The 25,711-nt window shown below is 38.6% G+C and overlaps 2 protein-coding genes across 6 annotated transcripts; both read left to right on the top strand.

Moving 5' to 3' along the window:
- Nucleotides 1-386: 386 nt before the first annotated feature.
- Nucleotides 387-21,691, top strand: LOC137071050 (leucine-rich repeat-containing protein 14-like). Of its 3 annotated transcripts, none has more exons than XM_067438712.1 (5): nucleotides 387-498; nucleotides 686-777; nucleotides 872-1,149; nucleotides 1,978-2,844; nucleotides 3,173-5,279. In XM_067438712.1, the coding sequence occupies exons 3-5, from the start codon at nucleotides 872-874 to the stop codon at nucleotides 3,750-3,752; spliced, it is 1,725 nt and encodes a 574-aa protein (XP_067294813.1). In that variant the 5' UTR covers nucleotides 387-498; nucleotides 686-777; the 3' UTR covers nucleotides 3,753-5,279. The 3 variants fall into 3 exon arrangements, 2 of the variants coding, with proteins under 2 accessions (XP_067294813.1, XP_067294825.1); XR_010904382.1 differs by adding an exon at nucleotides 20,693-21,691 and having other exon boundaries at nucleotides 421-777; nucleotides 3,173-4,109; XM_067438724.1 differs by having other exon boundaries at nucleotides 421-587.
- Nucleotides 13,524-19,028, top strand: LOC137084258 (leucine-rich repeat-containing protein 14-like). Of its 3 annotated transcripts, none has more exons than XM_067450378.1 (5): nucleotides 13,524-13,544; nucleotides 13,999-14,090; nucleotides 14,178-14,455; nucleotides 16,954-17,820; nucleotides 18,149-19,028. In XM_067450378.1, the coding sequence occupies exons 3-5, from the start codon at nucleotides 14,178-14,180 to the stop codon at nucleotides 18,726-18,728; spliced, it is 1,725 nt and encodes a 574-aa protein (XP_067306479.1). In that variant the 5' UTR covers nucleotides 13,524-13,544; nucleotides 13,999-14,090; the 3' UTR covers nucleotides 18,729-19,028. The 3 variants fall into 3 exon arrangements, with proteins under 3 accessions (XP_067306479.1, XP_067306461.1, XP_067306470.1); XM_067450360.1 differs by lacking the exon at nucleotides 13,524-13,544 and adding an exon at nucleotides 13,637-13,816; XM_067450369.1 differs by lacking the exon at nucleotides 13,524-13,544 and adding an exon at nucleotides 13,637-13,905.
- Nucleotides 21,692-25,711: the final 4,020 nt, after the last annotated feature.

Below are 25,711 nucleotides of genomic sequence, written 5' to 3'. Positions count from 1 at the left end.
TAGACAAAATTATTTGTTATGTTCCATAAATGATAAACCAAACAACAAACTGGGTGTCTGGGAAGTGCCCCTAAACGACAAATAACACCCAGATACAGAATAATGACGGTATTTGGATAAACTCTGGGTTACAGAATTGTTGAGAGATACAACCAAACGAAGTGTTCCCTGGCTTTTTTACGGTCTATGGGCTGAACAGGTTAGTTGATTGTGGTATTAACTCGGCTACAAGTAAGTTACTTTTTTGTAATCTAAATATTTATAATAAATTATAGCTAGTTGTAAATACTGATCACTTATTTTGGCATGTGTTATCTGTAAAATCATTGTCATTGCCATGGGTAACTTTTTTTGTTCTATCAAATGACTTTTGTGTCTGGGGTAGTCGCCAAATAAACACGTCATCAAAGTGTGACTAACTATGTTTCGTCGTAAACATCAGAAAGGGAGTCGGAGCGGTATGGGAAAACACGCCAGAGATATTTAAACAAACAATATGTAAGATTCGTCCATATCCAACAGAGTTGTATTTTACTTTACGTTACACTTTTATAAGGCATGCATAAATCATCTGCTACCCGCTAAAGGTTAACTTAAGCATGTAACTTAGGTTATACATTTAAGACGCTCGCGACATTCAGATGCCTGTTAAACGAGTCTAATTAAATGTAACGTTGTCATTTAGTATGCAGGATTACTATGTGATGAGGGAAGTCATTTTGTAGCTGCTTAAGAAAAACATAGAGGTGCTTTTGGGGGCGTTCTTGAGAGATAAAGGTATTTTATATTTTTAATTAACATTAATCAAAATGCTGCAATCAGTAATTTGATTTGCGTGTGATGTAATGATCTCGAATGCTAACCCCTTTAGATGGTTCTGTCGTTGGTGAACCTGTGCGCCCGGGAGGTAGTGAGCGACCACAGCTCTTCGCCGTATTGGTTAAGTTGTGTGCCGAGGGAGCTCTACCGAGCGCTACTGGATGCCGCCTTCACCCACCGCCGTCCTCTAGCCGTCGGTGAGCTCGTCCAGCGGTGGCCTGAGCGAACACTGACTATAGGCAGCGGAAGAAAAGAGGGCCAGTGCCCTCCGAACCGTCTCTGCGTTCAGGCTCTACTTCTGGCTGTGGTCAGGGGACTGACAGACAAGAGGTATGGATGTGTTCTCTCCAAATCACCCTTTTTCATTTTAATTACAAAATGTGAAATAAAATACAAGAGAGATCAGTACAGTGCCATGTTGTATATGGAACTTAATTTCATCTTCACAGCACCCTTCTCATGTGACGTCTCTGACTTGACAGGGTGGATAAATATAGGTCGAAATGTAATTGATGCTCCCTTTAACCTCACTGGCAGTAAACAAGTTAATAAGGCATATGCGGATAAGGATAACAATTACATTTTTTTAAATAAAAACCATACTATACAAACATGCTACCATTCAACAGCAACCATACCGTGTTTTTTTTTTTTTTTTTTTTTTTTGGTGTGTTGTTGTTGAAAGAAATTAATACTTTTATAGAGAAAGGGAGAATTAAATGAACAAATGCAACAGTAAATACCTTTATAATATCCTAAAAGATTTATATTGTTCTTTTGAACTTTCTTTTCATCAAAGAATCTTGAAAAAATGTATTAAAAATATTAAGAAGCACAACTGTTTTACATTGATGATAATACATTTTTCATCCAATTAGAATGTCAGCCTTAAGCTATATATATATATATATATATATATATATATATATATATATATATATATATATATATATATATATACATACATACATACATACATACACATATGTATGTATGCATGCATGTGAGAGTGTTTTGTTTACCTATTTATGCATTCCCAAGTAGATTTTCACTGTCATTTTGTATTCTTTGTCTCCCTCTGTCTTGTGTTAGTTACATTGTGTTTTATATCTTTTTTTAAACATTATTTACTAGCTCTCTACCCGCCTCCCTTACCAGGTGTTGCCTGCAGGTTCTGGATCTCAGTGGACTTCAGTGTGAGGATGGGAGAGTTGAAGACTCAATGGGTGGATGGTCCATCACTGTTGCCCTCTGCTCAATGGTGCTACAAGCTCGAGCTGCTGCCTCCAGGGCTCACAGGAGAGATGGTGAAAGAGAGCGAAAAAGAGGGCTGGAAGCAGAGCGCGACCGGGGCGCTGTCAAACGAGACCGGGGCACTGTAGGGTGCGGGAATAATGGGGAAGGGAGTCATGGAGCAGCACACAGAGTGGAAGGAGTAGGGAAGATGGAGTGCACAACTAACGAGCAAACGTTACCAGAACTTGAGTCAGTGAAGGGTGTCAGGAGGAGGATGGAGATCCAAAGGAGGAAGATTTCTTCTGAGGTGAAATCGAACACTAGCAGTAATAGCGGTAGTTTATGTGACCAAGATTGGGTCGAGGTAGCTTCGGTTCATGTCAGGGCTGACTTATTTATCAATTCCCGTTCCTGGGAGCGTGTCCGTGATGCCCTTAGTCATTTGGGCCAATTGCAACTCCACTGCCGCTACCTTCGCGTGGAGGAACTCTCAGCACCCTCTATAGTTTCCTTATTGGGTATGTTGCCTCTGCAGGATCTCCTCGGTGTGGACATCCGCTACTCCAGCCTTGGGGTGTCGGGCTTGGCTATGCTACTTCCACTGTTAGCTCCCTTCCCTCAGCTTCACTCTCTCAGACTGCATTACTGTAACTTGGACTTGCAACGTACACAGGCTGGCCAGCAGGGGGCACTACAGGACATGTCTAAAGGACTGGGTTCACTAAAGAGACTAAAGAGATTATGCCTGACTGCACTCCGACTTCCAGGACACCTGCGCTTGCTGCTCAGGTTCATACGCATGGGATTACACAGCTGTATTTGTCATCCTCACTCATACACGGTTTCATTATTTTAGCCAGAGGGTCAATGCTGATTGATTCCCTCTTTAAAAAAAAAAATATTCAAAATGAATTTCATACGTACAATGATGCATACACATCTTCTATGATGAGCATGTTTTTAATTCATAAAAATATATATATTTTTATAAAGTCAATGTCAGAGTGATGCAATTGTTCTAATATCATAATGTAAGCACACGTATGCAAATATGTATGTATGTACATTATTTATGAAAGCATTTCACATGTATTCAGCACGTTTTTCCTGTTTGCAGCTCTCTTTCCCAGCCTCTGGAGTTTCTGGAGCTGCCATACCTGTGCCTGACCTCCACTGACCTGGCCTACCTCTCCTGCAGTCAGCATGCTTCATTCCTGAGAGAACTTGACCTGAGTGAGAACCGGCTTGATGAATCATCCCTGCCCTCTCTGCGCCGTCTCTTAGGCCAAGCTGAAAGCTCCATGTCTCAGCTTTCACTTTGTGGTTGTGGCCTCTCAGACTCTCTCCTGGGAGCTCTTCTCCCCTCCTTGTCCTGCTGTCGGGCTTTGCGTAGCTTAAGACTGGCCTTAAACCCACTATCTAGGACGGGACTTCTTTCCCTGGCCCGTACAGCAGCAGGTATTCCTTCTCTCCGTCTGCTGCTCTATCCTAATCCACTAGAGGAATATGAGCCTGGTCTGCCTGCTCTCCCCTCCAGCGCTCAGCTGCTGGACTGGCCTCTTCTAGAGGAGCCTGAGAGCAGGGACTTGACGATGAGGTTGCTAGATGAGGTTCTGAGCTTGAGAGGACGTTCCCGGGACCTTCTTGTGACCTCTGACCTTCTGAACTATAGCCCAGACTTGACCGTGGATGATTAGGGGGTGAGTGTTTCGCACCTTGCTCTCGTAAGCACTTGACAATCAAAACTATGCTTAAACTAGTATTCTCAGCATAAGTTTTAACCACTCATGGGCAATTTACAAACTTCTTCAGGAAAAGCAAACCTTGGCTTGGACATTAAAAGTCTTAAAAAAATAAACCATAGCATTATATTATATGCAGAATTTTTATATAAAAGGATTTTGATTTTTTTTTTATGCATTGCGTATGGTTTTACTGCCTTATATCATGTTATGTTTACTGCCTTGATGGAACAAACTAAGACACCTCTTAAAATTGTTTTTAAAACTAAACTTGTGTTGACTTCTAAATTTTCTCAATGCAGGGCCTGTAAGGTTGTTTCCCTTCCAGCCTATCCTAACTAGTTAAATAGAAAAGCCAGGCAAAAATATTTTATACTTTTTTTTTGTGTAAATAATGAAAATGTTAAGATTAAATATTCTCTGCCTTATTACCAGTCTAATTCAATATGTGAAATGTCTCATGAAGATCATCAAGACCTAAAGAGATAGTTTACCTATAAATGAAACACAAATTTTGTTCCAAACCTGTGATTTTATGGCTTCCTGCTAAATATTCTAACAAAAAAAATTAAGTTAACTTTTAAAATTACTATGATGTTAAGTTCAAATTCACAGACAAATACAGGGTTCCCATGATTTCTGGAAAATCTGGAAACCTTGGAATATTGCAGTACAGTACAGTTTTACAATAGGAAATATTGTATCCATTAGTTTTCTTATCATTATTCCTGCCGAATTGGAGTCTGGCAGTACTATGAATGGAACGTGAGAACTTGTAGTGATGGTAATCAATAGTGATTTGACCAATTTTGGAGTCTCTAGGATCAACTCTATAGGGTTAAAAAATGTGCTTTTCTAAAATTATAACTTTTGAACCCTTGGTTCTTAAAAAAAATAAATTTAGTTAATCTGATTAATCTCTTCATGCTGGTGTCATTATATATCTTCCATTAAGACTCCAGCTATTACAGTAGTTACGATTTAGAAAAGTACACTATTATTATGGTGGCAATTTAACAAAGTCAACCCCAAAATTTTAGAGGCTGTATCTCGTATCTGTATCTCTGTATTTTTGGATCTTATCACGGGAAACAGGATCTGCCAATACAATTACCAATTCTGATCAAGTTTTTTTATAGGGATGCAATCAAATGTAAAATAATACTGGATGGTCTTCCCTGAATGATTTAAATACATATTAATCCTTACAGACATTTTGCTGTCTTTAGGTATGTTCCGCACACAAAATACATTGTTGTTTGCAAACATCCAAATGGTATATACATGATGTCACTTCCACTACGATTACACCAACTGAGCAGCGAAAAGACTGAGTGGTAGCATTGGTTTTCAGTTATTTTGTCAATATGTTGAATTTTGGGGTAAAATCATACCCTTTATATTGCATTGTTATATATTGTATTGCCAACTCCTCAATTAAATATTTGTCATCTTATATTCTGCATGACTGGATGTTTTTAAATAAACACTGAAAAAAAACTATGTTTGGGTGTTAGTGCTGGACTTTATGGAACTTATTCTTCTTCATCATGACATTTTGATAAAAAGGCTACCTTGGTTCGAAATAACATTTACCTTGAACTCCCATCTGATTAACTTTGCTTACTCAAGGTATGTTGGAGTCCTGGAGTAAGTTGAGACAAACTCGGGAGTATGTATACCGGTATGTATATATAGCCTAAGTAATCGTCATTTACTGAGAATAAGGATAATATAGTTTGTTTGGTGCTATAATTGAATGCAGATCCATGTGCAAGATGACAATAAAATAAATAATATATTTGAATTAAACTAACATTTAAATATTACCTTGTTATAATAGTGCTTTAGAATTAATATATAATATTGTCTATTATATAACTGTAACTATATAACAAATTTGTTATATTAATATATAATAACATTAATATAACTATATTAATTATATATAATCCATCTGAATACCTCTTAAGAAAACTAACCCTGGAGCATAAAGCTGCTCTGAAGCAGGTTATGTTGCTATGACTACTTGCATGCTCTGAAAGTTACCTCATAGCTATTATCTGTAAATCCTACACTGTAAAAAAAGAGAAAAAAAAGTCTCCAGTTGACAATATTGTAGTGACTACATTTTTCAGTTGGCCAAATGGATTTTCTGTGAATTGATGCAACTTAATTTACAGAAATTAAATTTGGCCAGCTGAAAAATGTAGATGTGATCAGTCTATGAGATCAGTCTATCAGATGTAGAAAATTCTCAATTAAAAACCTGATAAAAAAAAAAGTTTTTTTGTTACAGTGAACTAAATAACTGAACTAAACTGAAGAAGAAAGTAAGTTACCTCCGTTTTTGGAACTATAGGTTATCCGATTACTTACTGTCAAACATACCCAGGAATGTCACACAACCTGCTTTCTGGAATACATTAAAGGGGGGGTGAAATGCTGTTTCATGCATACTGAGCTTTTTACACTGTTAAAGTACTTGGATTCCCATCCTAAACATAGACAAAGTTTCAAAAACTAATCTTGGACGTTTGATGGAGTATTTCCGTGTCAAAAATACTCCTTCCGGTTTCTCACAAGTTTCGGAGAGTTTTTTTTGAGTATGGCTCGACTTGACGTTAATAGAACGGAAGGTCCTTGTATGGGCCGTACGGGCTCTTCTCCCAGTAGAGTGCGCGCGCGTGACTAGAGCGAGAGAGGAAATGCACGCCCATAAACACTCAGGTGCAGATCCAGTCGTCGAAAACCGAATCATGTCCTCATAAACTGCGAGTAAACAAGCGCAAATGTTGACAGGCCACTAAATACACTACATACCACAGAGACGGACGTCCTGCTGTTGCTGTTTCTCCGGTTCAATTTATTTCAGCCTCCGAATTTGATTCTGGATCAGATATGTATTAGCTGAGAATCGATAGCCATGGGTTTTTCCACGCTTGAGGACGTCACCGCTTTGTGCGCATTCGTCATTCTTTAGCTGCGCCCGCACGATACGCCTCCAGGCGCTCGTTTTTTTTCGGAAAGACTCTGTACAGCCCATATTTCTTTTATAAATATAATAAAACTAAAGACTTTTCGGAGATATGAAGGATGCAATACTACTCTATAGGTACTCAAGATTGACATGAGATTGACTGTGAGTTCCCCCCCCCCCCCGTTAAATCAATTATACATGCAAATCACAAAATAAAGCATTTCACTTTATTTTTTGAACACAAGTTGCAAGGCAATTGTGAAGCCTGAAACCCCATATCAGGACTATACAACATTTAGTTGCAACATTGCAACATTTTTTCCAACATTTACTTTGTCTTTCTTTCCTTTTTTTAGCGTGCTTTCACACAAGCACTTTTGGTGTGCACCCGGGTTCGATTGACGTCAGAGTTCCGTTCGTTTGGATGATATGAATGCAGTCTTTCGAACTCGGGTGCGCACCCGCGAACCGCAACTCGAGTACGCTTGGGGTGCTTTCACACTTGATTTGATTGCCTGGACCGAACCCGAGTTCGATTGCTCCCCCCTACTTCTGCCCCCACTGGACTGTGTTCATATTATATTATTTAAGTCCGATCCGGGGTTCGTTTACGTCATCAAAGCAGCAGCTGTTTACCCGGTTGCTTAGTAACAACAGCGGGCGATTCACAGCTTTGCTCACATATATATGTTTACATATCTATGGTTGCTCCCATCACTTTTATGTTTTTGTTTTTGAACCGTTGGTTTTGTTACCAAAGCTTCAGTACGTAATGGCCCTTGCGTCTATCTGCCGCGAATGCACTGCGAATGCTCTACAGAACGCCAAAGATGAGCAGAAATTTGATCTACAGCTCAAATACAGCTGCTTGCAGTATGTCAGTGACGCTCGTAAGGTAAATGAGTGAAACACAAAACACATTTGGATCCAATCATATGGCATTAATAACGGTTCACTTCCATGATTTAGTACGAATGCATTCACATCACCATCGAACCGTACCAGAGTTCACATGAACCGAACCCCAGTGAACATTTTTAAGCGGACTCGGGAAGAGAAGGGTGCGCAGAAGGGGCTTGCTTTGGTGGACGTCCAACCCAGCCCACAAACGTATTTGAAGTATTTTTGAAGATGGATGGATACAAAATGTCATTTTGAATTTTGACACACAAATTCTCTCTCTCACTCTCACACTCACTCACTCACTCACTCACTCACTCACTCAGAGAAAAGCTTAACTCCAAGTCTTCCAGAGTCGCGGTCAAAGCGGATTCGAAAGATCGCCGTTCGCCAGTTTCTGTGTTTACTAGAAGCACGAGCAACTCGGCTGTCGTCATTATGTTAAGCCCCGCCCACCGACTCTATACACGATGTGATTGGCCTGACCAGAGTTTGGCGTTTACAGCTCAGAAGTAAATTGAGATTTACTAGACGACACTCGCGGCAAATTAGACTTGCTGCCACTAGGGTGCGTCTAGATTTCTAGGCTATTTGTTGGCAATTACAGAGGTCAAACGTTTCCTGTAGTTTTTCACCAGGTTTGCACACACTGCAGGAGGGATTTCAGCCCAGAGCTTCACAGTAGGGATGGTGTTCTTGGGATTGTACTCATCTTTCTTCTTCCTCCAAACAAATTTAGTGGAATTATGACCAAAGAGTTCTATTTTGGTCTCATCTGACCACAGGATTTTCTCCCATGACTCCTATGGATCATCCAAATGGTCATTGGCAAACTTAAGACGGGCCTGGACATGTGCTGGGTTAAGCAGGGGAACCTTCTGTGCCATGCATGATTTCAAACCATGACGTCTTGGCGTATTACCAACAATAACCTTGGAAACGGTGGTGTCAGCTTTTTCAGGTCATTGACTAGCTCCTCCCGTGTAGTTCTGGGCTGATTTCTCACCTTTCTTAGGATCATTGAGACCCCACGAGGTGAGATCTTGCATGGAGTCCCAGTCTGAGGGAGATTGACAGTCATGTTTAGCTTCTTCCATTTTCTAATGATTGCTCCAACAGTGGAACTTTTTTCACCAAGCTGCTTGGCAATTTCCCCGTAGCACTTTCCAGCCTTGTGGAGGTGTACAGTTTTGTTTTTAGTGTCTTTGGACAGCTCTTTGGTCTTGGCCATGTTATTAGTTGGATTCTTACTGATATTATGGGGTGGACAGGTGTCTTTATGCAGCTAACAACCTCAAACAGGTGCATCTAATTTAGGATAATAAATGGAGTGGAGGTAGACATTTTAAAGGCAGACTAACAGGTCTTTGAGGGTCAGAATTCTAGCTGATAGACAGAGGTTTAAATACTTATTTGCAGCTGTATCATACAAATAAATAGTTAAAAAATCATATTGTGATTTCTGGATTTTTTTTTTAGATTATGTGTCTCACAGTGGACAAGCACCTAAGATTACAATTTCAGACCCCTCCATGATTTCCAAGTGGGAGAACTTGCAAAATAGCAGGCTGTTCAAATACTTATTTTCCTCACTGTATATTATGCATATGATTCTTGAGCATCATAAAGACAAAATAGATCACACTCTGATAAGTTTAGATATAAGCCTCAGGCTTCAGGGAAATGTTTAATATTCAGATGCTGGTCATATAATTAGAATATCATCAAGAAGTAGATTTATTTCTCTAATTCAATTCAAAAAGTGAAATTATATTAATTCATTACACACAGACTGATATATTTCAAATGTTTATTTCTTTGAATTTTGATGATTATAATAGCCTAGAAATCTAGACGCACCCTAGCAGCAGCAAATTTAATTTGCCCGCAAGTGTGGTCTAGCAACTCTCAATTCCTATTTGAGCTGTATTCCTCAGAATCTGGACGGCCCAATCACATCGTGTATAGAGTCGGTGGGCGGGGCCATAATGACGACGGCCGAGTTGCGTTTGCGTGCTTCTAGTAACACAGAAACTGGCGAACGGAGGCGGTCTTTGAATCAGCTCTGCCCGCGCCTCCGGAAGACTTGGAGTTAAGCTTTCCTCTGAGAAAAGAACAAATAAGGGCACAGAAGTCATTCTTAAAAAGGGAAGATGTGTTCAGAGTTTAGCCGACCGGATACGGCGAATGTTTAATCAGTCAGCGAGCTCCCCTTCACCGTCGTTGCTCCGGTTCGTGTAGCGCTATCCTATCGCGTGCAGAGGGAGTTTGAAAGACAACCGTTTATCCTGCCCCTGTCTATGGTGAGTTTCCAGACCAAACATCTTGATGTGGGTCTGGCTTGTCAGGCTATGATTATAACTGGCAACTAAGGAAAATCCCAAATTCAGTATCTCAGAAAATTAGAATATTGTCAAACGGTTCAATATTGAAGACACCTGGTGCCACAATCTAATCAGCTAATGAACTCCTGCAAAGGCCTTTAAATGGCCTCTCAGTCAAGTTCTGTAGGCTACACAATCATGGGGAAGACTTCTGACTTGACAGTTGTTCAAAAGATGACCATTGATACCTTGCACAAGGAGGGCAAGACACAAAAGGCCTTTGCAAAAGAGGCTGGCTGTTTACAGAGCTCTGTGTCCAAGCACATTAATATAGACGCGAAGGGAAGGAAAAGATGTGGGGAAAAAAAAGTGTACAAGCAATAGGGATAACCACACCCTGGAGAGGATTGTGAAACAAAACCCATTCAAAAATGTGAGGGAGATTCACAAAAAGTGGACTGCAGCTGGAGTCAGTGCTTCAAGAACCACTACACATTGACATTTGCAAGACATTGGTTTCAGCTGTCGCATTCCTTGTGTCAAGCCACTCTTGAAAAACAGAGTTGAATCTCGCCTGGGCTAAAGATAAAAAAAAAGACTGCTGAGTGGTCCAAAGTTATGTTCTCTGATCAAGTAAATTTTGCATTTCCTTTGGAAATCAGGGTCCCAGAGTCTGGAGGAAGAGAGGAGAGGCACACAATCCACGTTGCTTGAGGTCCAGTGTAAAGTCTGAAAGTCAGTCAGTGATGATTTGGGATGCCATGTCATCTGCTGGTGTTCGTCCACTGTTTTCTCTGAGGTCCAAGGTCAGCGTAGCTGTATACCAGGAAGTTTTAGAGCACTGCTGACCAACTTTAGGGAGATGCAGATTTCATTTTCCAACAGGACTTGGCACCTGCACACAGTGCCAAAGCAACCAGTACCTGGTTTAAGGACCATGGTATCCCTGTTGTTAATTGGCCAGAAAACTCGCCTGACCTTAACCCCATAAAAAATCTATGGGGTATTGGGAAGAGGAATATGCGATATGCCAGACCCAACAATGCAGAAGAGCTGAAGGCCACTATCAGAGCAATCTGGGCTCTCATAACACCTAAGCAGTGCCACAGACAGATCGACTCCATGCCACAGCACATCGCTGCAGTAATTCAGGCACAAGGAGCCCCAACTAAGGATTAAGTGCTGTACATGCTCATTCTTTTCATGTTCATAATTTTTTTGAAATCTTGGCCAACTGAAAATTATTTCTTTGTATTGGTCTTAAATAATATTCAAATTTTCTGAGATCCTGAATTTGGGATTTTCCTTAATTGTCAGTTACAAACATGAAAATTAAAATAAATAAACATTTGAAACATATCAGTCTGTGTGTAATGAATGAATATAATATATAAGTTTCATTTTTTGAATGGAATTAGTGAAATAAATCAACTTTTTCATGATATTCTAATGATATGACCAGCACCTGTAGATTTTAAAGGGAACTGACTTTAAAAATAATGTATTATAGTCAGCTAGTTGAGATATTTTTTTAAATTCTGTGTCAAATATGAACTATCTTTATAATTGTGATTTTGTAAAAAATAAATGAAGTTAAAATTTGTGTTTAATTAAAATATTATTTGATTACTATTAATATTACTATTAGTTGTGCAAAAATGTATCTAGTCGAGGTGTGACGATACATTTATTTAGACAAAACACCATATTGGGTTCATGAGAACAAGACAATATTTAAACTTTAATGGTGAAATTTTTTTTTTTGACAAAGTCACAAAATGCAATACAATGCAGGTGTATTTTGAATTGTTTTAATCATCTTATAATAAATGAAACTTCAGTTCTACTTTCTGAGTTATTAATTACCATATGCAGTAAAAGACTGAACAAAACAAGCACTGTATCTCCGTTAGCTGATATTGCTAGTCACATCGTCATAACTAAATTTAGCCAGTAAAAAACACTGGAAACCAGCTCTTCCAGGAATGAAAATAAGTTTCATTTAAACACCAGCATTTTGACTGTGTGAATAGGATGTGTGATATTCTTTTGAAAACACTTTGGAATACAAAGACTGCACAAGCACATTTTCTGATTCATTGGTTGTCCTACTGTTTTCGTAATTTGCTGTTGTCTGCCTATATGAAAGCTTTTTTGTGTGTGTTTTTAGCAGATAAGTTTATCCAAAGCAACTAACGGGTTGTTTTATTTGCCTGATATCTTTATATAAGACTAAACCATAAAGCTGTTTTCCCCTTTTTTTAAATGTAATTATCTGAAATTCATCTATTTTATTATACACTGCACTGCTCTTTTTTTTTTTTTTTATTATTATTATTAAATGTGTGCAGGTTTCACTTTTTGTTGCTGCCATGCTTTTGACTTTCTGTGCTGGCTTAATTTTGGCGGGTTGAAAGGTAAACATTACAAACCAAATATTGTTAAGTCTTTCAAGGCTGATGTATTTGAATCTGTTCATGTTTTCATAATGCTACATTTCAAAATAACAGCACAGACATGGAAAGAAAAATGTGAATGGAATCTGTCTCTTGTAGCCATTTAGTTTTAAGAATGATTTAGCCTGTGACAATAAAATTATAGTTTTGTGTTGTTTGATAGCTGAACTCTTCTTCTTTATGACCATTCCTGGATTGATATTGATGTCAAAAAGCAACTCCTAACTACCATTAACCATTAAGCTTTATTGAACTATTTTAAAGGCAATTTAAGAAGTAATGCTTGATTTGAATAGGGAGCAGAGGCCGAAAGGAGATGGGAGTATTTTGAATTTCTACTCAAGTTCAATTTTTAAGGATATACTTTATCAGTGTTTTTCTTTAGGAAACTTTTACTTCACTCCATTCCAAAGCAAACATTATGTGATACTTTTACTGCACTACATTTCATAAATGAAAGTTGTTGTTTTCTTGCTGTACTCAAGTAAAACTGAATACTTTTACTTGAGTAAAAGTACAGTACTACAGTTTTAAAGTAATAAAGTATAAATTATATTCAATATGAAATGTATTGCTGTAAAAATATTGATGTAACAATATTAGGTTTTGGAATGTTGTGAAGTAAATATTTTCCAAAGAAGAACACTGATAAAGTACATGTAATTGGAAAAACAAAATTACTTGGAAAGTAAAAAATACTTCAATACTGTCTGCCTCCTGTAGGGAGGATTCAAAACAAATGTTTCAAACTCTTCCAAAATATTTTATACATATTGCTTAAACACATATTACAATGTTATTTTAAATTTTGAAAACTAAAATCAAAAGGCATCAGTGTGTAGCTGAGACAGCTGCTTAGACAAAATTATTTGTTATGTTCCATAAATGATAAACCAAACAACAAACTGGGTGTCTGGGAAGTGCCCCTAAACGACAAATAACACCCAGATACAGAATAATGACGGTATTTGGATAAACTCTGGGTTACAGAATTGTTGAGAGATACAACCAAACGAAGTGTTCCCTGGCTTTTTTACGGTCTATGGGCTGAACAGGTTAGTTGATTGTGGTATTAACTCGGCTACAAGTAGGCTAAGTTACTTTTTTGTAATCTAAATATTTATAATAAATTATAGCTAGTTGTAAATACTGATCATTTATTTTGGCATGTGTTATCTGTAAAATCATTGTCATTGCCATGGGTAACTTTTTTTGCTCTATCAAATGACTTTTGTGCCAGGGGTAGTCGCCAAATAAACACGTCATCAAAGTGTGACTAACTATGTTTCGTCGTAAACATCAGAAAGGGAGTCGGAGCGGTATGGGAAAACACGCCAGAGATATTTAAACAAGCAATATGTAAGATTCGTCCATATCCAACAGAGTTGTATTTTACTTTACGTTACACTTTTATAAGGCATGCATAAATCATCTGCTACCCGCTAAAGGTTTAGCATGTAACTTAGGTTATTCATTTAAGACGCTCGCGACATTCAGATGCCTGTTAAACGAGTCTAATTAAATGTAACGTTGCCATTTAGTGTGCAGGATTACTATGTGATGAGGGAAGTCATTTTGTAGCTGCTTAAGAAAAACACAGAGGTGCTTTTGGGGGCGTTCTTGAGAGATAAAGGTATTTTATTTTTTAATTAATCAAAATGCTGCAATCAGTAATTTGATTTGTGTGTGATGTAATGATCTCAAATGCTAACCCCTTTAGATGGTTCTGTCGTTGGTGAACCTGTGCGCCCGGGAGGTAGTGAGCGACCACAGCTCTTCGCCGTATTGGTTAAGTTGTGTGCCGAGGGAGCTCTACCGAGCGCTACTGGATGCCGCCTTCACCCACCGCCGTCGTCTAGCCATCGTTGAGCTCGTCCAGTGGTGGCCTGAGCGAACACTGACTATAGGCAGCGGCAGAAAAGAGGGCCAGTGCCCTCCGAACCACCTCTGCGTTCAGGCTCTACTTCTGGCTGTGGTCAGGGGACTGACAGACAAGAGGTATGGATGTGTTCTCTCCAAATCACCCTTTTTCATTTTAATTACAAAATGTGAAATAAAATACAAGAGATCAGTACAGTGCCATGTTGTTCATGGAACTTAATTTCATCTTCACAGCACCCTTCTCATGTGACGTCTCTGACTTGACAGCGTGGATAAATATAGGTCGAAATGTAATTGATGCTCCCTTTAACCTCACTGGCAGTAAACAAGTTAATAAGGCATATGTGGATAACAATTACATTTTTAAATAAAAACATACTATACAAACATGCTACCATTCAACAGCTACCATTCAACAGCAACCATACCGTGTTTTTGTTGTTGTTGTTTTTTTTTGGTGTGTTGTTGTTGAAAGAAATTCATACTTTTATAGAGAAAGGAAGCATTAAATGATCAAATGCAACAGTAAATACCTTTATAATATCCTAAAAGATTTATATTGTTCTTTTGAACTTTCTATTCATCAAATAATCTTGAAAAAATGTATTAAAAATATTAAGAAGCAGAACTGTTTTACATTGATGATAATACATTTTTCATCAAATTAGAATGTCAGCCTTAAGCTATATATATATATATATATATATATATATATATATATATATATATATATATATATATATATATATATATATATATATATACACACACACACATACATACATACATATATACATACACATATGTATGTACAGTCTTGTTCAAAATAATAGCAGTACAATGTGACTAACCAGAATAATCAAGGTTTTTAGTATATTTTTTATTGCTACGTGGCAAACAAGTTACCAGTAGGTTCAGTAGATTGTCAGAAAACAAACAAGACCCAGCATTCATGATATGCACGCTCTTAAGGCTGTGCAATTGGGCAATTAGTTGAAAGGGGTGTGTTCAAAAAAATAGCAGTGTCTACCTTTGACTGTACAAACTCAAAACTATTTTGTACAAACATTTTTTTCTTCTGGGATTTAGCAATCCTGTGACTCACTAAACTAATATTTAGTTGTATGACCACAGTTTTTTAAAACTGCTTGACATCTGTGTGGCATGGAGTCAACCAACTTGTGGCACCTCTCAGCTGTTATTCCACTCCATGATTCTTTAACAACATTCCACAATTCATTCACATTTCTTGGTTTTGCTTCAGAAACAGCATTTTTGATATCACCCCACAAGTTCTCAATTGGATTAAGGTCTGGAGATTGGGCTGGCCACTCCATAACATTAATTTTGTTGGTTTGGAACCAAGACTTTGCCCGTTTACTAGTGTGTTTTGGGTCATTGTCTTGTTGAAACAACCGTTTCAAGGGCATGTCCTCTTCAGCATAGGGCAACATGACCTCTTCAAGTATTTTAACATATGCAAACTGATCCATGATCCCTGGTATGCGATAAATAGGCCCAACACCATAGTAGGAGAAACATGCCCATATCATGATGCTTGCACCTCCATGCTTCACTGTCTTCACTGTGTACTGTGGCTTGAATTCAGAGTTTGGGGGTCGTCTCACAAACTGCCTGTGGCCCTTGGACCCACAAAGAACAATTTTACTCTCATCAGTCCACAAAATGTTCCTCCATTTCTCTTTAGGCCAGTTGATGTGTTCTTTGGCAAATTGTAACCTCTTCTGCACATGCCTTTTTTTTAACAGAGGGACTTTGCGGGGGATTCTTGAAAATAGATTAGCTTCACACAGACGTCTTCTAACTGTCACAGTACTTACAGGTAACTCCAGACTGTCTTTGATCATCCTGGAGGTGATCATTGGCTGAGCCTTTGCCATTCTGGTTATTCTTCTATCCATTTTGATGGTTATCTTCCGTTTTCTTCCACGTCTCTCTGGTTTTGCTCTCCATTTTAAGGCATTGGAGATCATTTTAGCTGAACAGCCTATCATTTTTTGCACCTCTTTATAGGTTTTCCCCTCTCTAATCAACTTTTTAATCAAAGTACGCTGTTCTTCTGAACAATGTCTTGAACGACCCATTTTCCTCAGCTTTCAAATGCATGTTCAACAAGTGTTGGCTTCATCCTTAAATAGGGGCCACCTGATTCACACCTGTTTCTTCATAAAATTGATGACCTCAGTGATTGAATGCCACACTGCTATTTTTTTGAACACACCCTAATGTGTTTCAACTAATTCAACTAATTGCCCAATTGCACAGCCTTAAGAGCGTGGATATCAAGGAATGCTGGGTCTTGTTTGTTTTCTGAGAATCTACTGAACCTACTGGTAACTTGTTTGCCACGTAGCAATAAAAAAATATACGAAAAACCTTGATTATTCTGGTTAGTCACATTGTACTGCTATTATTTTGAACAAGACTGTATGCATGCATGTGAGAATGTTTTGTATACATATTTATGCATTCCCAAGTAGATTTTCACTGTCATTTTGTATTCTTTGTCTCCCTCTGTCTTGTGTTAGTTACATTGTGTTTTATATCTTTTTTTAAACATTATTTACTAGCTCTCTACCCGCCTCCCTTACCAGGTGTTGCCTGCAGGTGCTGGATCTCAGTGGACTTCAGTGTATGAATGGGAGAGTTGAAGACTCAATGGGTGGATGGTCCCTCACTGATGCCCTCTGCTCAATGGTGCTACAAGCTCGAGCTGCTGCCTCCAGGACTCACAGGAGAGATGGTGAAAGAGAGCGAAAAAGAGGGCTGGAAGCAGAGCGCGACCGGGGCGCTGTCAAACGAGACCGGGGCACTGTAGGGTGCGGGAATAATGGGGAAGGGAGTTATGGAGCAGCACACAGAGTGGAAGGAGTAGGGAAGATGGAGTGCACAACTAATGAGCAAACGTTACCAGAACTTGAGTCAGTGAAGGGTGTCAGGAGGAGGATGGAGATCCAAAGGAGGAAGATTTCTTCTGAGGTTAAATCGAACACTAGCAGTAATAACGGTAGTTTATGTGACCAAGATTGGGACGAGGTAGCTTCGGTTCATGTCAGGGCTGACTTATTTATCAATTCCCGTTCCTGGGAGCGTGTCCGTGATGCCCTTAGTCATTTGGGCAAATTGCAACTCCACTGCCGCTACCTTCGCGTGAAGGAACTCTCAGCACCCTCTATAGTTTCCTTATTGGGTATGTTGCCTCTGCAGGATCTCCTCAGTGTGGACATCTGCAACTCCAGCCTTGGGGTGTCGGGCCTGGCTATGCTACTTCCACTGTTAGCTCCCTTCCCTCAGCTTCACTCTCTCAGACTGCATTACTGTAACTTGGACTTGCAACGCACACAGGCTGGCCAGCAGGGGGCACTACAGGACATGTCTAAAGGACTGGGTTCACTAAAGAGACTAAAGAGATTATGCCTGACTGCACTCCGACTTCCAGGACACCTGCGCTTGCTGCTCAGGTTCATACGCATGGGATTACACAGCTGTATTTGTCATGCTCACTCATACACGGTTTCATTATTTTAGCCAGAGGGTCAATGCTGATTGATTCCCTCTTTAAAAAAAAAAAAATTCAAAATGAATTTCATACGTACAATGATGCATACACATCTTCTATGATGAGCATGTTTTTAATTCATAAAAATATATATTTTATTATAAAGTCAATGTCAGAGTGATGCAATTGTTCTAATATCATAATGTAAGCACACATATGCAAATATGTATGTATGTACATTATTTATGAAAGCATTTCACATGTATTCAGCACGTTTTTCCTGTTTGCAGCTCTCTTTCCCAGCCTCTGGAGTTTCTGGAGCTGCCATACCTGTGCCTGACCTCCACTGACCTGGCCTACCTCTCCTGCAGTCAGCATGCTTCCTTCCTGAGAGAACTTGACCTGAGTGAGAACCGGCTTGATGAATCATCCCTGCCCTCTCTGCACCGTCTCTTAGGCCAAGCTGAAAGCTCCATGTCTCAGCTTTCACTTTGTGGTTGTGGCCTCTCAGACTCTCTCCTGGGAGCTCTTCTCCCCTCCTTGTCCTGCTGTCGGGCTTTGCGTAGCTTAAGACTGGCCTTAAACCCACTATCTAGGACGGGACTTCTTTCCCTGGCCCGTACAGCAGCAGGTATTCCTTCTCTCCGTCTGCTGCTCTATCCTAATCCACTAGAGGAATATGAGCCTGGTCTGCCTGCTCTCCCCTCCAGCGCTCAGCTGCTGAACTGGCCTCTACTAGAGGAGCCTGAGAGCAGGGACTTGACGATGAGGTTGCTAGATGAGGTTCTGAGCTTGAGAGGACGTTCCCGGGACCTTCTTGTGACCTCTGACCTTCTGAACTATAGCCCAGACTTGACCGTGGATGATTAGGGGGTGAGTGTTTCGCACCTTGCTCTCGTAAGCACTTGACAATCAAAACTATGCTTAAACTAGTATTCTCAGCATAAGTTTTAACCACTCATGGGCAATTTACAAACTTCTTCAGGAAAAGCAAACCTTGGCTTGGACATTAAAAGTCTTAAAAAAATAAACCATAGCATTATATTATATGCAGAATTTTTATATAAAAGGATTTTTTTTTTTTTATGCATTGTGTATGGTTTTACTGCCTTATATCATGTTATGTTTACTGCCTTGATGGAACAAACTAAGACACCTCTTAAAGGGATCCCCTGGTGTTGAGACTTGTATGGCTTAATATAACATAAATGATGTCTCTTACTGAATTATGTAGTAGAAAACCCATGAAAGATCTACGTTATTTAAAAAATCGATTTTATATTTGGACCATGGGCGGCGCCATTTTGTTTGCGTTCTAGGTTGATGACGTAGATTGATTGAACGCCTCAATCAGCTGGCGTTACCCGTAGCTATTTTTACCACAACGCAACTCGAAAATTGTTTCAGAGTTAAACAAAACCAATGAATTGCTTTGTAATTGTACTTAAAACACACTCAAACATACATGTGCAAACAAACTCACCTACACAAACAGATCGGCGGCCGGGCACACACCTGACAGACTGCGTTGTGTCAATCGAGATGTTGGGCTGCTCAGTCTCCATGACAGGGGCTGAATCCGAAATCGACCCCCTATACCCTGAAATAGGGCATTATTTGAAGGGACGGCCATTTGTAGTGTTGTCCGACACCATAGTGGACATGTTCGAGTGCAGTCATTCAGTCTCACGTTGCACCGCAATAAAGAGTGTACAGCCGATTTACAACAGCTGTCCGACTTCACGCACCCAAACATACATGTGGACACAAACTCTCTCGCTCACACAGACTCACACACACCCCAACAGATCGGCGCGAACACACACACACACACATGAGGCGCGAACAGATCGGCGCGAACACACACGCACTGCGTGCGCACATACATCACTATTCCCTGTGTTGATATCATAGATAGACTGTTGATATGCAGTAGATTAACTGTAATGCCTAATGTTACCAGCAAAGGGAAATATCTAGGTAGGATGATGGGATAAGTTAACGTGAGGAAGAGAGGCAGGATGTTTTGGTGAAGATGCATGGGATTGGTTTGTGCATTAAAGTTTGAGCACAAGCTCAGTGAATTAACCTCAATCTTTAAACTTTCACTTTTAAGACACAAATTACTTTCTTTACTTTTGTTCACTAATACAACTTGAAGGAGTGAATGAAGACAAATGCGTGAAGTCGGACAGCTGTTTGTAAATCGGCTGTACACTCGTTATTGCGGTGAACGTGAGACTGAATGACTGCACTCGAACATGTCCCTATGGTGTCGGACAACACTACAAATGCCCGTCCCTTCAAATAATGCCCTATTTCAAGGTATAGGGGGTCGATTTCGGATTCAGCCCCTGTCGTGGAGACTGAGCAGCCCAACATCTCGATTGAGACAGCAGTCTGTCAGGTACGTGTGCCCGCCCGCCGATCTGTTTGTGACTTGTGTAGGTGAGTTTGTGTGCACATGTATGTTTGAGTGTGTTTTAAGTACAATTACAAAGCAATTAATTGGTTTTGTTTAACTCTGAAACAATTTTCGAGTTGCGTTGTGGTAAAAATAGCTACGGGTAATGCCAGCTGATTGAGGAGTTCAACCAATCTACGTCATCAACCTAGAACGCAAACAAAATGGCGCCGCCCATGGTCCAAATATAAAATCGTTTTTTTAAAATAACGTAGATCTTTCATGGGTTTTCTACTACATAATTCAGTAAGAGACATCATTTATGTTATATTAAGCCATACAAGTCTCAACACCAGGGGATCCCTTTAAAAAAAATTTTAAAACTAAACTTGTGTTGACTTCTAAATTTTCTCAATGCAGGGCCTGTAAGGTTGTTTCTATCCATATTTCCCTTCCATCCTATCCTAACTAGTTAAATAGAAAAGCCAGGCAAAAATATTTTATACTTTTTTTTTTTGTGTGAATAATGAAAATGTTAAGATTAAATATTCTCTGCCTTATTACCAGTCTAATTCAATATGTGAAATGTCTCATGAAGATCATCAAGACCTAAAGAGATAGTTTACCTATAAATGAAACACAAATTTTGTTCCAAACCTGTGATTTTATGGCTTCCTGCTAAATATTCTAACAAAAAAAAAATTAAGTTAACTTTTAAAATTACTATGATGTTAAGTTCAAATTCACAGACAAATACAGGGTTCCCATGATTTCTGGAAAATCTGGAAACCTTGGAATATTGCAGTACAGTACAGTTTTACAATAGGAAATATTGTATCCATTAGTTTTCTTATCATTATTCCTGCCGAATTGGAGTCTGGCAGTACTATGAATGGAACGTGAGAACTTGTAGTGATGGTAATCAATAGTGATTTGACCAATTTTGGAGTCTCTAGGATCAACTCTATAGGGTTAAAAAATGTGCTTTTCTAAAATTATAACTTTTGAACCCTTGGTTCTTAAAAAAAATAAATTTAGTTAATCTGATTAATCTCTTCATGCTGGTGTCATTAAATATCTTCCATTAAGACTCCAGCTATTACAGTAGTTACAATTTAGAAAAGTACAGTATTATTATGGTGGCAATTAGGGCTGAAACGATTCATCGAGTAACTCGAGTTAATCGAATCAAAAAAATCCTCGAGGCAAAATCACCTGCCTCGATGCTTCGCTTAGTCCATTTAACTACAAACAGATGTTGCAGAAAGACATTTTTTGTGTAAGGACTCGGAGTATGAAAAATATTGCAAGGATTAGATGTTTTGTCTCCAGGCAAGACTTAGAGAAACTGGTTCACGCTTTCATCACCAGTAGGGTGGACTATTGTAATGGACTTCTCACTGGCCTTCCCAAAAAGACCATTAGACAGCTGCAGCTCATACAGAATTCTGCTGCCAGGATTCTGAGCAGAACCAGAAAATATGACCATATCACACCAGTCCTCAGGTCTTTACACTGGCTTCCAGTTACATCTAGGATCGATTTTAAAGTACTATTACTTGTTTATAAATCACTCAATGACCTAGGACCTCAATACATCGCAGATATGCTGATTAAATACAAACCCAACAGATCACTCAGATCATCAGGATCAAGTCAGTTAGAAATACCAAGAGTTCACTCAAAGCAAGGAGAGTCTGCCTTTAGCTATTATGCCAGCCGTAGTTGGAACCGGCTTCCTGAACAGATCAGATGTGCTCCAACAGTAGCCACATTCAAATCCAGACTCAAAACACATCTGTTCAGCTGTGCATTTACTGAATGAGCACTGTGACACTGTACGTCCGACTGATTGCACCTTATCTATGCATAATTTTTTAAATAATTTTTTATAACTGTTTTAGTTTACCTGTTCTTTTCTTTGGTTATCATCATTTTATTACTTTTAATTCTCTTTACATTGTATTCTTTTTCTTATGCATTTTTTAGCCCTATTTTAATTCCTTTCTATGTAAAGCACTTTGAATTGCCATTGTGTATGAAATGTGCTATATAAATAAACTTGCCTTGCCTTGCCTTGCCTATGAGCGGATTGCGGTTATATCCGCGGTTCAGGTGCGTAAACATCCCAAAAATTGCAGGTGGATGAGAGAAATTGTTACTATGTTGATTTTAATAAAGATGCGGAACTCTCATTTCACGCTAAAACGCAATGAATGCGCGTCGTTCTTTAACTTTCGTTTTCAGCTCATGTCGAGAACAAAGACCGCAATGCGAGAGAGAGAGCGGCCGGGCATCAGCACTGGTAATATCATTTAATATCGCTGTTTTTAAATGAAGACAACTGCGTGTTGAGCTTCAAGATGCGACGCTGAACATTTAAGTTTCATTTGCGGCAGTTCACGCGTCAGCTGAGGAGATACGAGCAACTCCAAACACATGAACTCGATGGAGTTTGCAGCTTTGCACATGGATCACCGTCATTGTGATGTGTGTGAAATCTTTAATGAGACTTTATATATCCTACTTGATAATATCTTCGAAATGCACCATTAGATGTTCTCAATACTAGGCGCAACAAACGTCAGAACAAGCTATAACGCGCGCGCGTTTGTGATGAGCAGCGCTCGTGCTTTCAGAGCTGATCAGAGCTGCGTGCTTTCATTGATTTGTGTCATTTAAATATCACACTTTAATCATATTTATAGCTACTAACTTAAAACAAGCTGTGTTACAATGATGAATGATTAGCTCAAAAGATCAGCATGTGTGATGTACTTTAACTGAATTAAACATATCTCGCGTTTGATCACGTTCTAGCGGTTATTCCTCCGTGTGATGTATAGGTTGTCGACCCTGGTTAATGTAAACGATAGCATCGCGCTTAACACGGAGGATTTGAAGTTGAGAATACCGGGTTCGGGTGGATGGTTTGCTTCTAACAGCTGATTCGGTGACGATAGAGCTGATCCGCACATCTCTTCTTCCAAGTTAACCTGTCCAATACATTTTGCTCCAGTAAAGGAGTAAATAAGACAGTAAATGCTTATGTCATGCCTGAGCTGAAGCTGATACATGAAAGTTAAGTTGCACAACATAAATACAATGTTTAGTTATTTATATTATTTATAGAATATTTATAGAATATTAGAATATTTATATTATATAGAATTTATAGAATATTTATATTATTTATATTGGCATTATTGTTATTTATATTACTACTATTTAGATGTATTGGTTGTAGGTTTAGTTTTAGATTGAACTATGTTTACCTTTTGAAAGTAATTTGAAATAGATTTTTTATTTAATATAATATGGCAATTGTATGCATTAAAATAGTTTAGTTTCAAAGTTATTAATGTAAGCAATTTCAGCAAAAACTTAATTTTTCTAAAAAGAAAACAAATTAGATATTAATTTTAAGATACCCATCTTATTGTCTCTTATTGCTCTTTAATAAAGAAAAAGTAATTATTATCCGATTAATCGATTAATCGATCGATTAAGTGGTAGATTAATCGATTACAAAAAGAATCGATAGCTGCAGCCCTAGTGGCAATTTAACAAAGTCAACCCCAAAATTTTAGAGGCTGTATCTCGGATCTGTATCTCTGTATTTTTGGATCTTATCACGGGAAATAGGATCTGCCAATACAATTACCAATTCTGATCAAGTTTTTTATAGGGATGCAATCAAATGTAAAATAATACTGAATGGTCTTCCCTGAATGATTTAAATACATATTAATCCTTACAGACATTTTGCTGTCTTTAGGTATGCTCCGCACACAAAATACATTGTTGTTTGCAAACATCCAAATGGTATATACATGATGTCACTTCCACTACGATTACACCAACTGAGCAGCGAAAAGACTGAGTGGTAGCATTGGTTTTCAGTTATTTTGTCAATATGTTGAATTTTGGGGTAAAATCATACCCTTTATATTGCATTGTTATATATTGTATTGCCAACTCCTCAATTAAATATTTGTCATCTTATATTCTGCATGACTGGATGTTTTTAAATAAACACTGAAAAAAAACTATGTTTGGGTGTTAGTGCTGGACTTTATGGAACTTATTCTTCTTCATCATGACATTTTGATAAAAAGGCTACCTTGGTTCGAAATAACATTTACCTTGAACTCCCATCTGATTAACTTTGCTTACTCAAGGTATGTTGGAGTCCTGGAGTAAGTTGAGACAAACTCGGGAGTATGTATACCGGTATGTATATATAGCCTAAGTAATCGTCATTTACTGTTTGGTGCTATAATTGAATGCAGATCCATGTGCAAGATGACAATAAAATAAATAATATATTTGAATTAAACTAACATTTAAATATTACCTTGTTATAATAGTGCTTTAGAATTAATATATAATATTGTCTATTATATAACTGTAACTATATAACAAACTTGTTATATTAATATATAATAACATTAATATAACTATATTAATTATATATAATCCATCTGAATACCTCTTAAGAAAACTAACCCTGGAGCATAAAGCTGCTCTGAAGCAGGTTATGTTGCTATGACTACTTGCATGCTCTGAAAGTTACCTCATAGCTATTATCTGTAAATCCTACACTGTAAAAAAAGAGAAAAAAAAGTCTCCAGTTGACAATATTGTAGTGACTACATTTTTCAGTTGGCCAAATGGATTTTCTGTGAATTGATGCAACTTAATTTACAGAAATTAAATTTGGCCAGCTGAAAAATTTAGATGTGATCAGTCTATGAGATCAGTCTATCAGATGTAGAAAATTCTCAATTAAAAACCTGATAAAAAAAAAAGTTTTTTTGTTACAGTGAACTAAATAACTGAACTAAACTGAAGAAGAAAGTAAGTTACCTCCGTTTTTGGAACTATAGGTTATCCGATTACTTACTGTCAAACATACCCAGGAATGTCACACAACCTGCTTTCTGGAATACATTAAAGGGGGGGTGAAATGCTGTTTCATGCATACTGAGCTTTTTACACTGTTAAAGTACTTGGATTCCCATCCTAAACATAGACAAAGTTTCAAAAACTAATCTTGGACGTTTGATGGAGTATTTCCGTGTCAAAAATACTCCTTCCGGTTTCTCACAAGTTTCGGAGAGTTTTTTTTGAGTATGGCTCGACTTGACGTTAATAGAACGGAAGGTCCTTGTATGGGCCGTACGGGCTCTTCTCCCAGTAGAGTGCGCGCGCGTGACTAGAGCGAGAGAGGAAATGCACGCCCATAAACACTCAGGTGCAGATCCAGTCGTCGAAAACCGAATCATGTCCTCATAAACTGCGAGTAAACAAGCGCAAATGTTGACAGGCCACTAAATACACTACATACCACAGAGACGGACGTCCTGCTGTTGCTGTTTCTCCGGTTCAATTTATTTCAGCCTCCGAATTTGATTCTGGATCAGATATGTATTAGCTGAGAATCGAT

Source organism: Pseudorasbora parva, chromosome 1 (assembly GCF_024679245.1).
Source record: "Pseudorasbora parva isolate DD20220531a chromosome 1, ASM2467924v1, whole genome shotgun sequence".
NCBI lineage: Eukaryota > Metazoa > Chordata > Actinopteri > Cypriniformes > Gobionidae > Pseudorasbora > Pseudorasbora parva.
This window is presented reverse-complemented; position numbering and strand designations above follow the sequence as displayed.

Coding starts and splice junctions, on each gene's coding strand:
- LOC137071050 (XM_067438712.1), top strand. CDS start 872: ATGGTTCTGTCGTTGGTGAACCTGTGCGCCCGGGAGGTAGTGAGCGAC. Junction 1,150..1,977: donor AGGGGACTGACAGACAAGAG/GTATGGATGTGT, acceptor CTCCCTTACCAG/GTGTTGCCTGCAGGTTCTGG. Junction 2,845..3,172: donor CACCTGCGCTTGCTGCTCAG/GTTCATACGCAT, acceptor TCCTGTTTGCAG/CTCTCTTTCCCAGCCTCTGG.
- LOC137084258 (XM_067450378.1), top strand. CDS start 14,178: ATGGTTCTGTCGTTGGTGAACCTGTGCGCCCGGGAGGTAGTGAGCGAC. Junction 14,456..16,953: donor AGGGGACTGACAGACAAGAG/GTATGGATGTGT, acceptor CTCCCTTACCAG/GTGTTGCCTGCAGGTGCTGG. Junction 17,821..18,148: donor CACCTGCGCTTGCTGCTCAG/GTTCATACGCAT, acceptor TCCTGTTTGCAG/CTCTCTTTCCCAGCCTCTGG.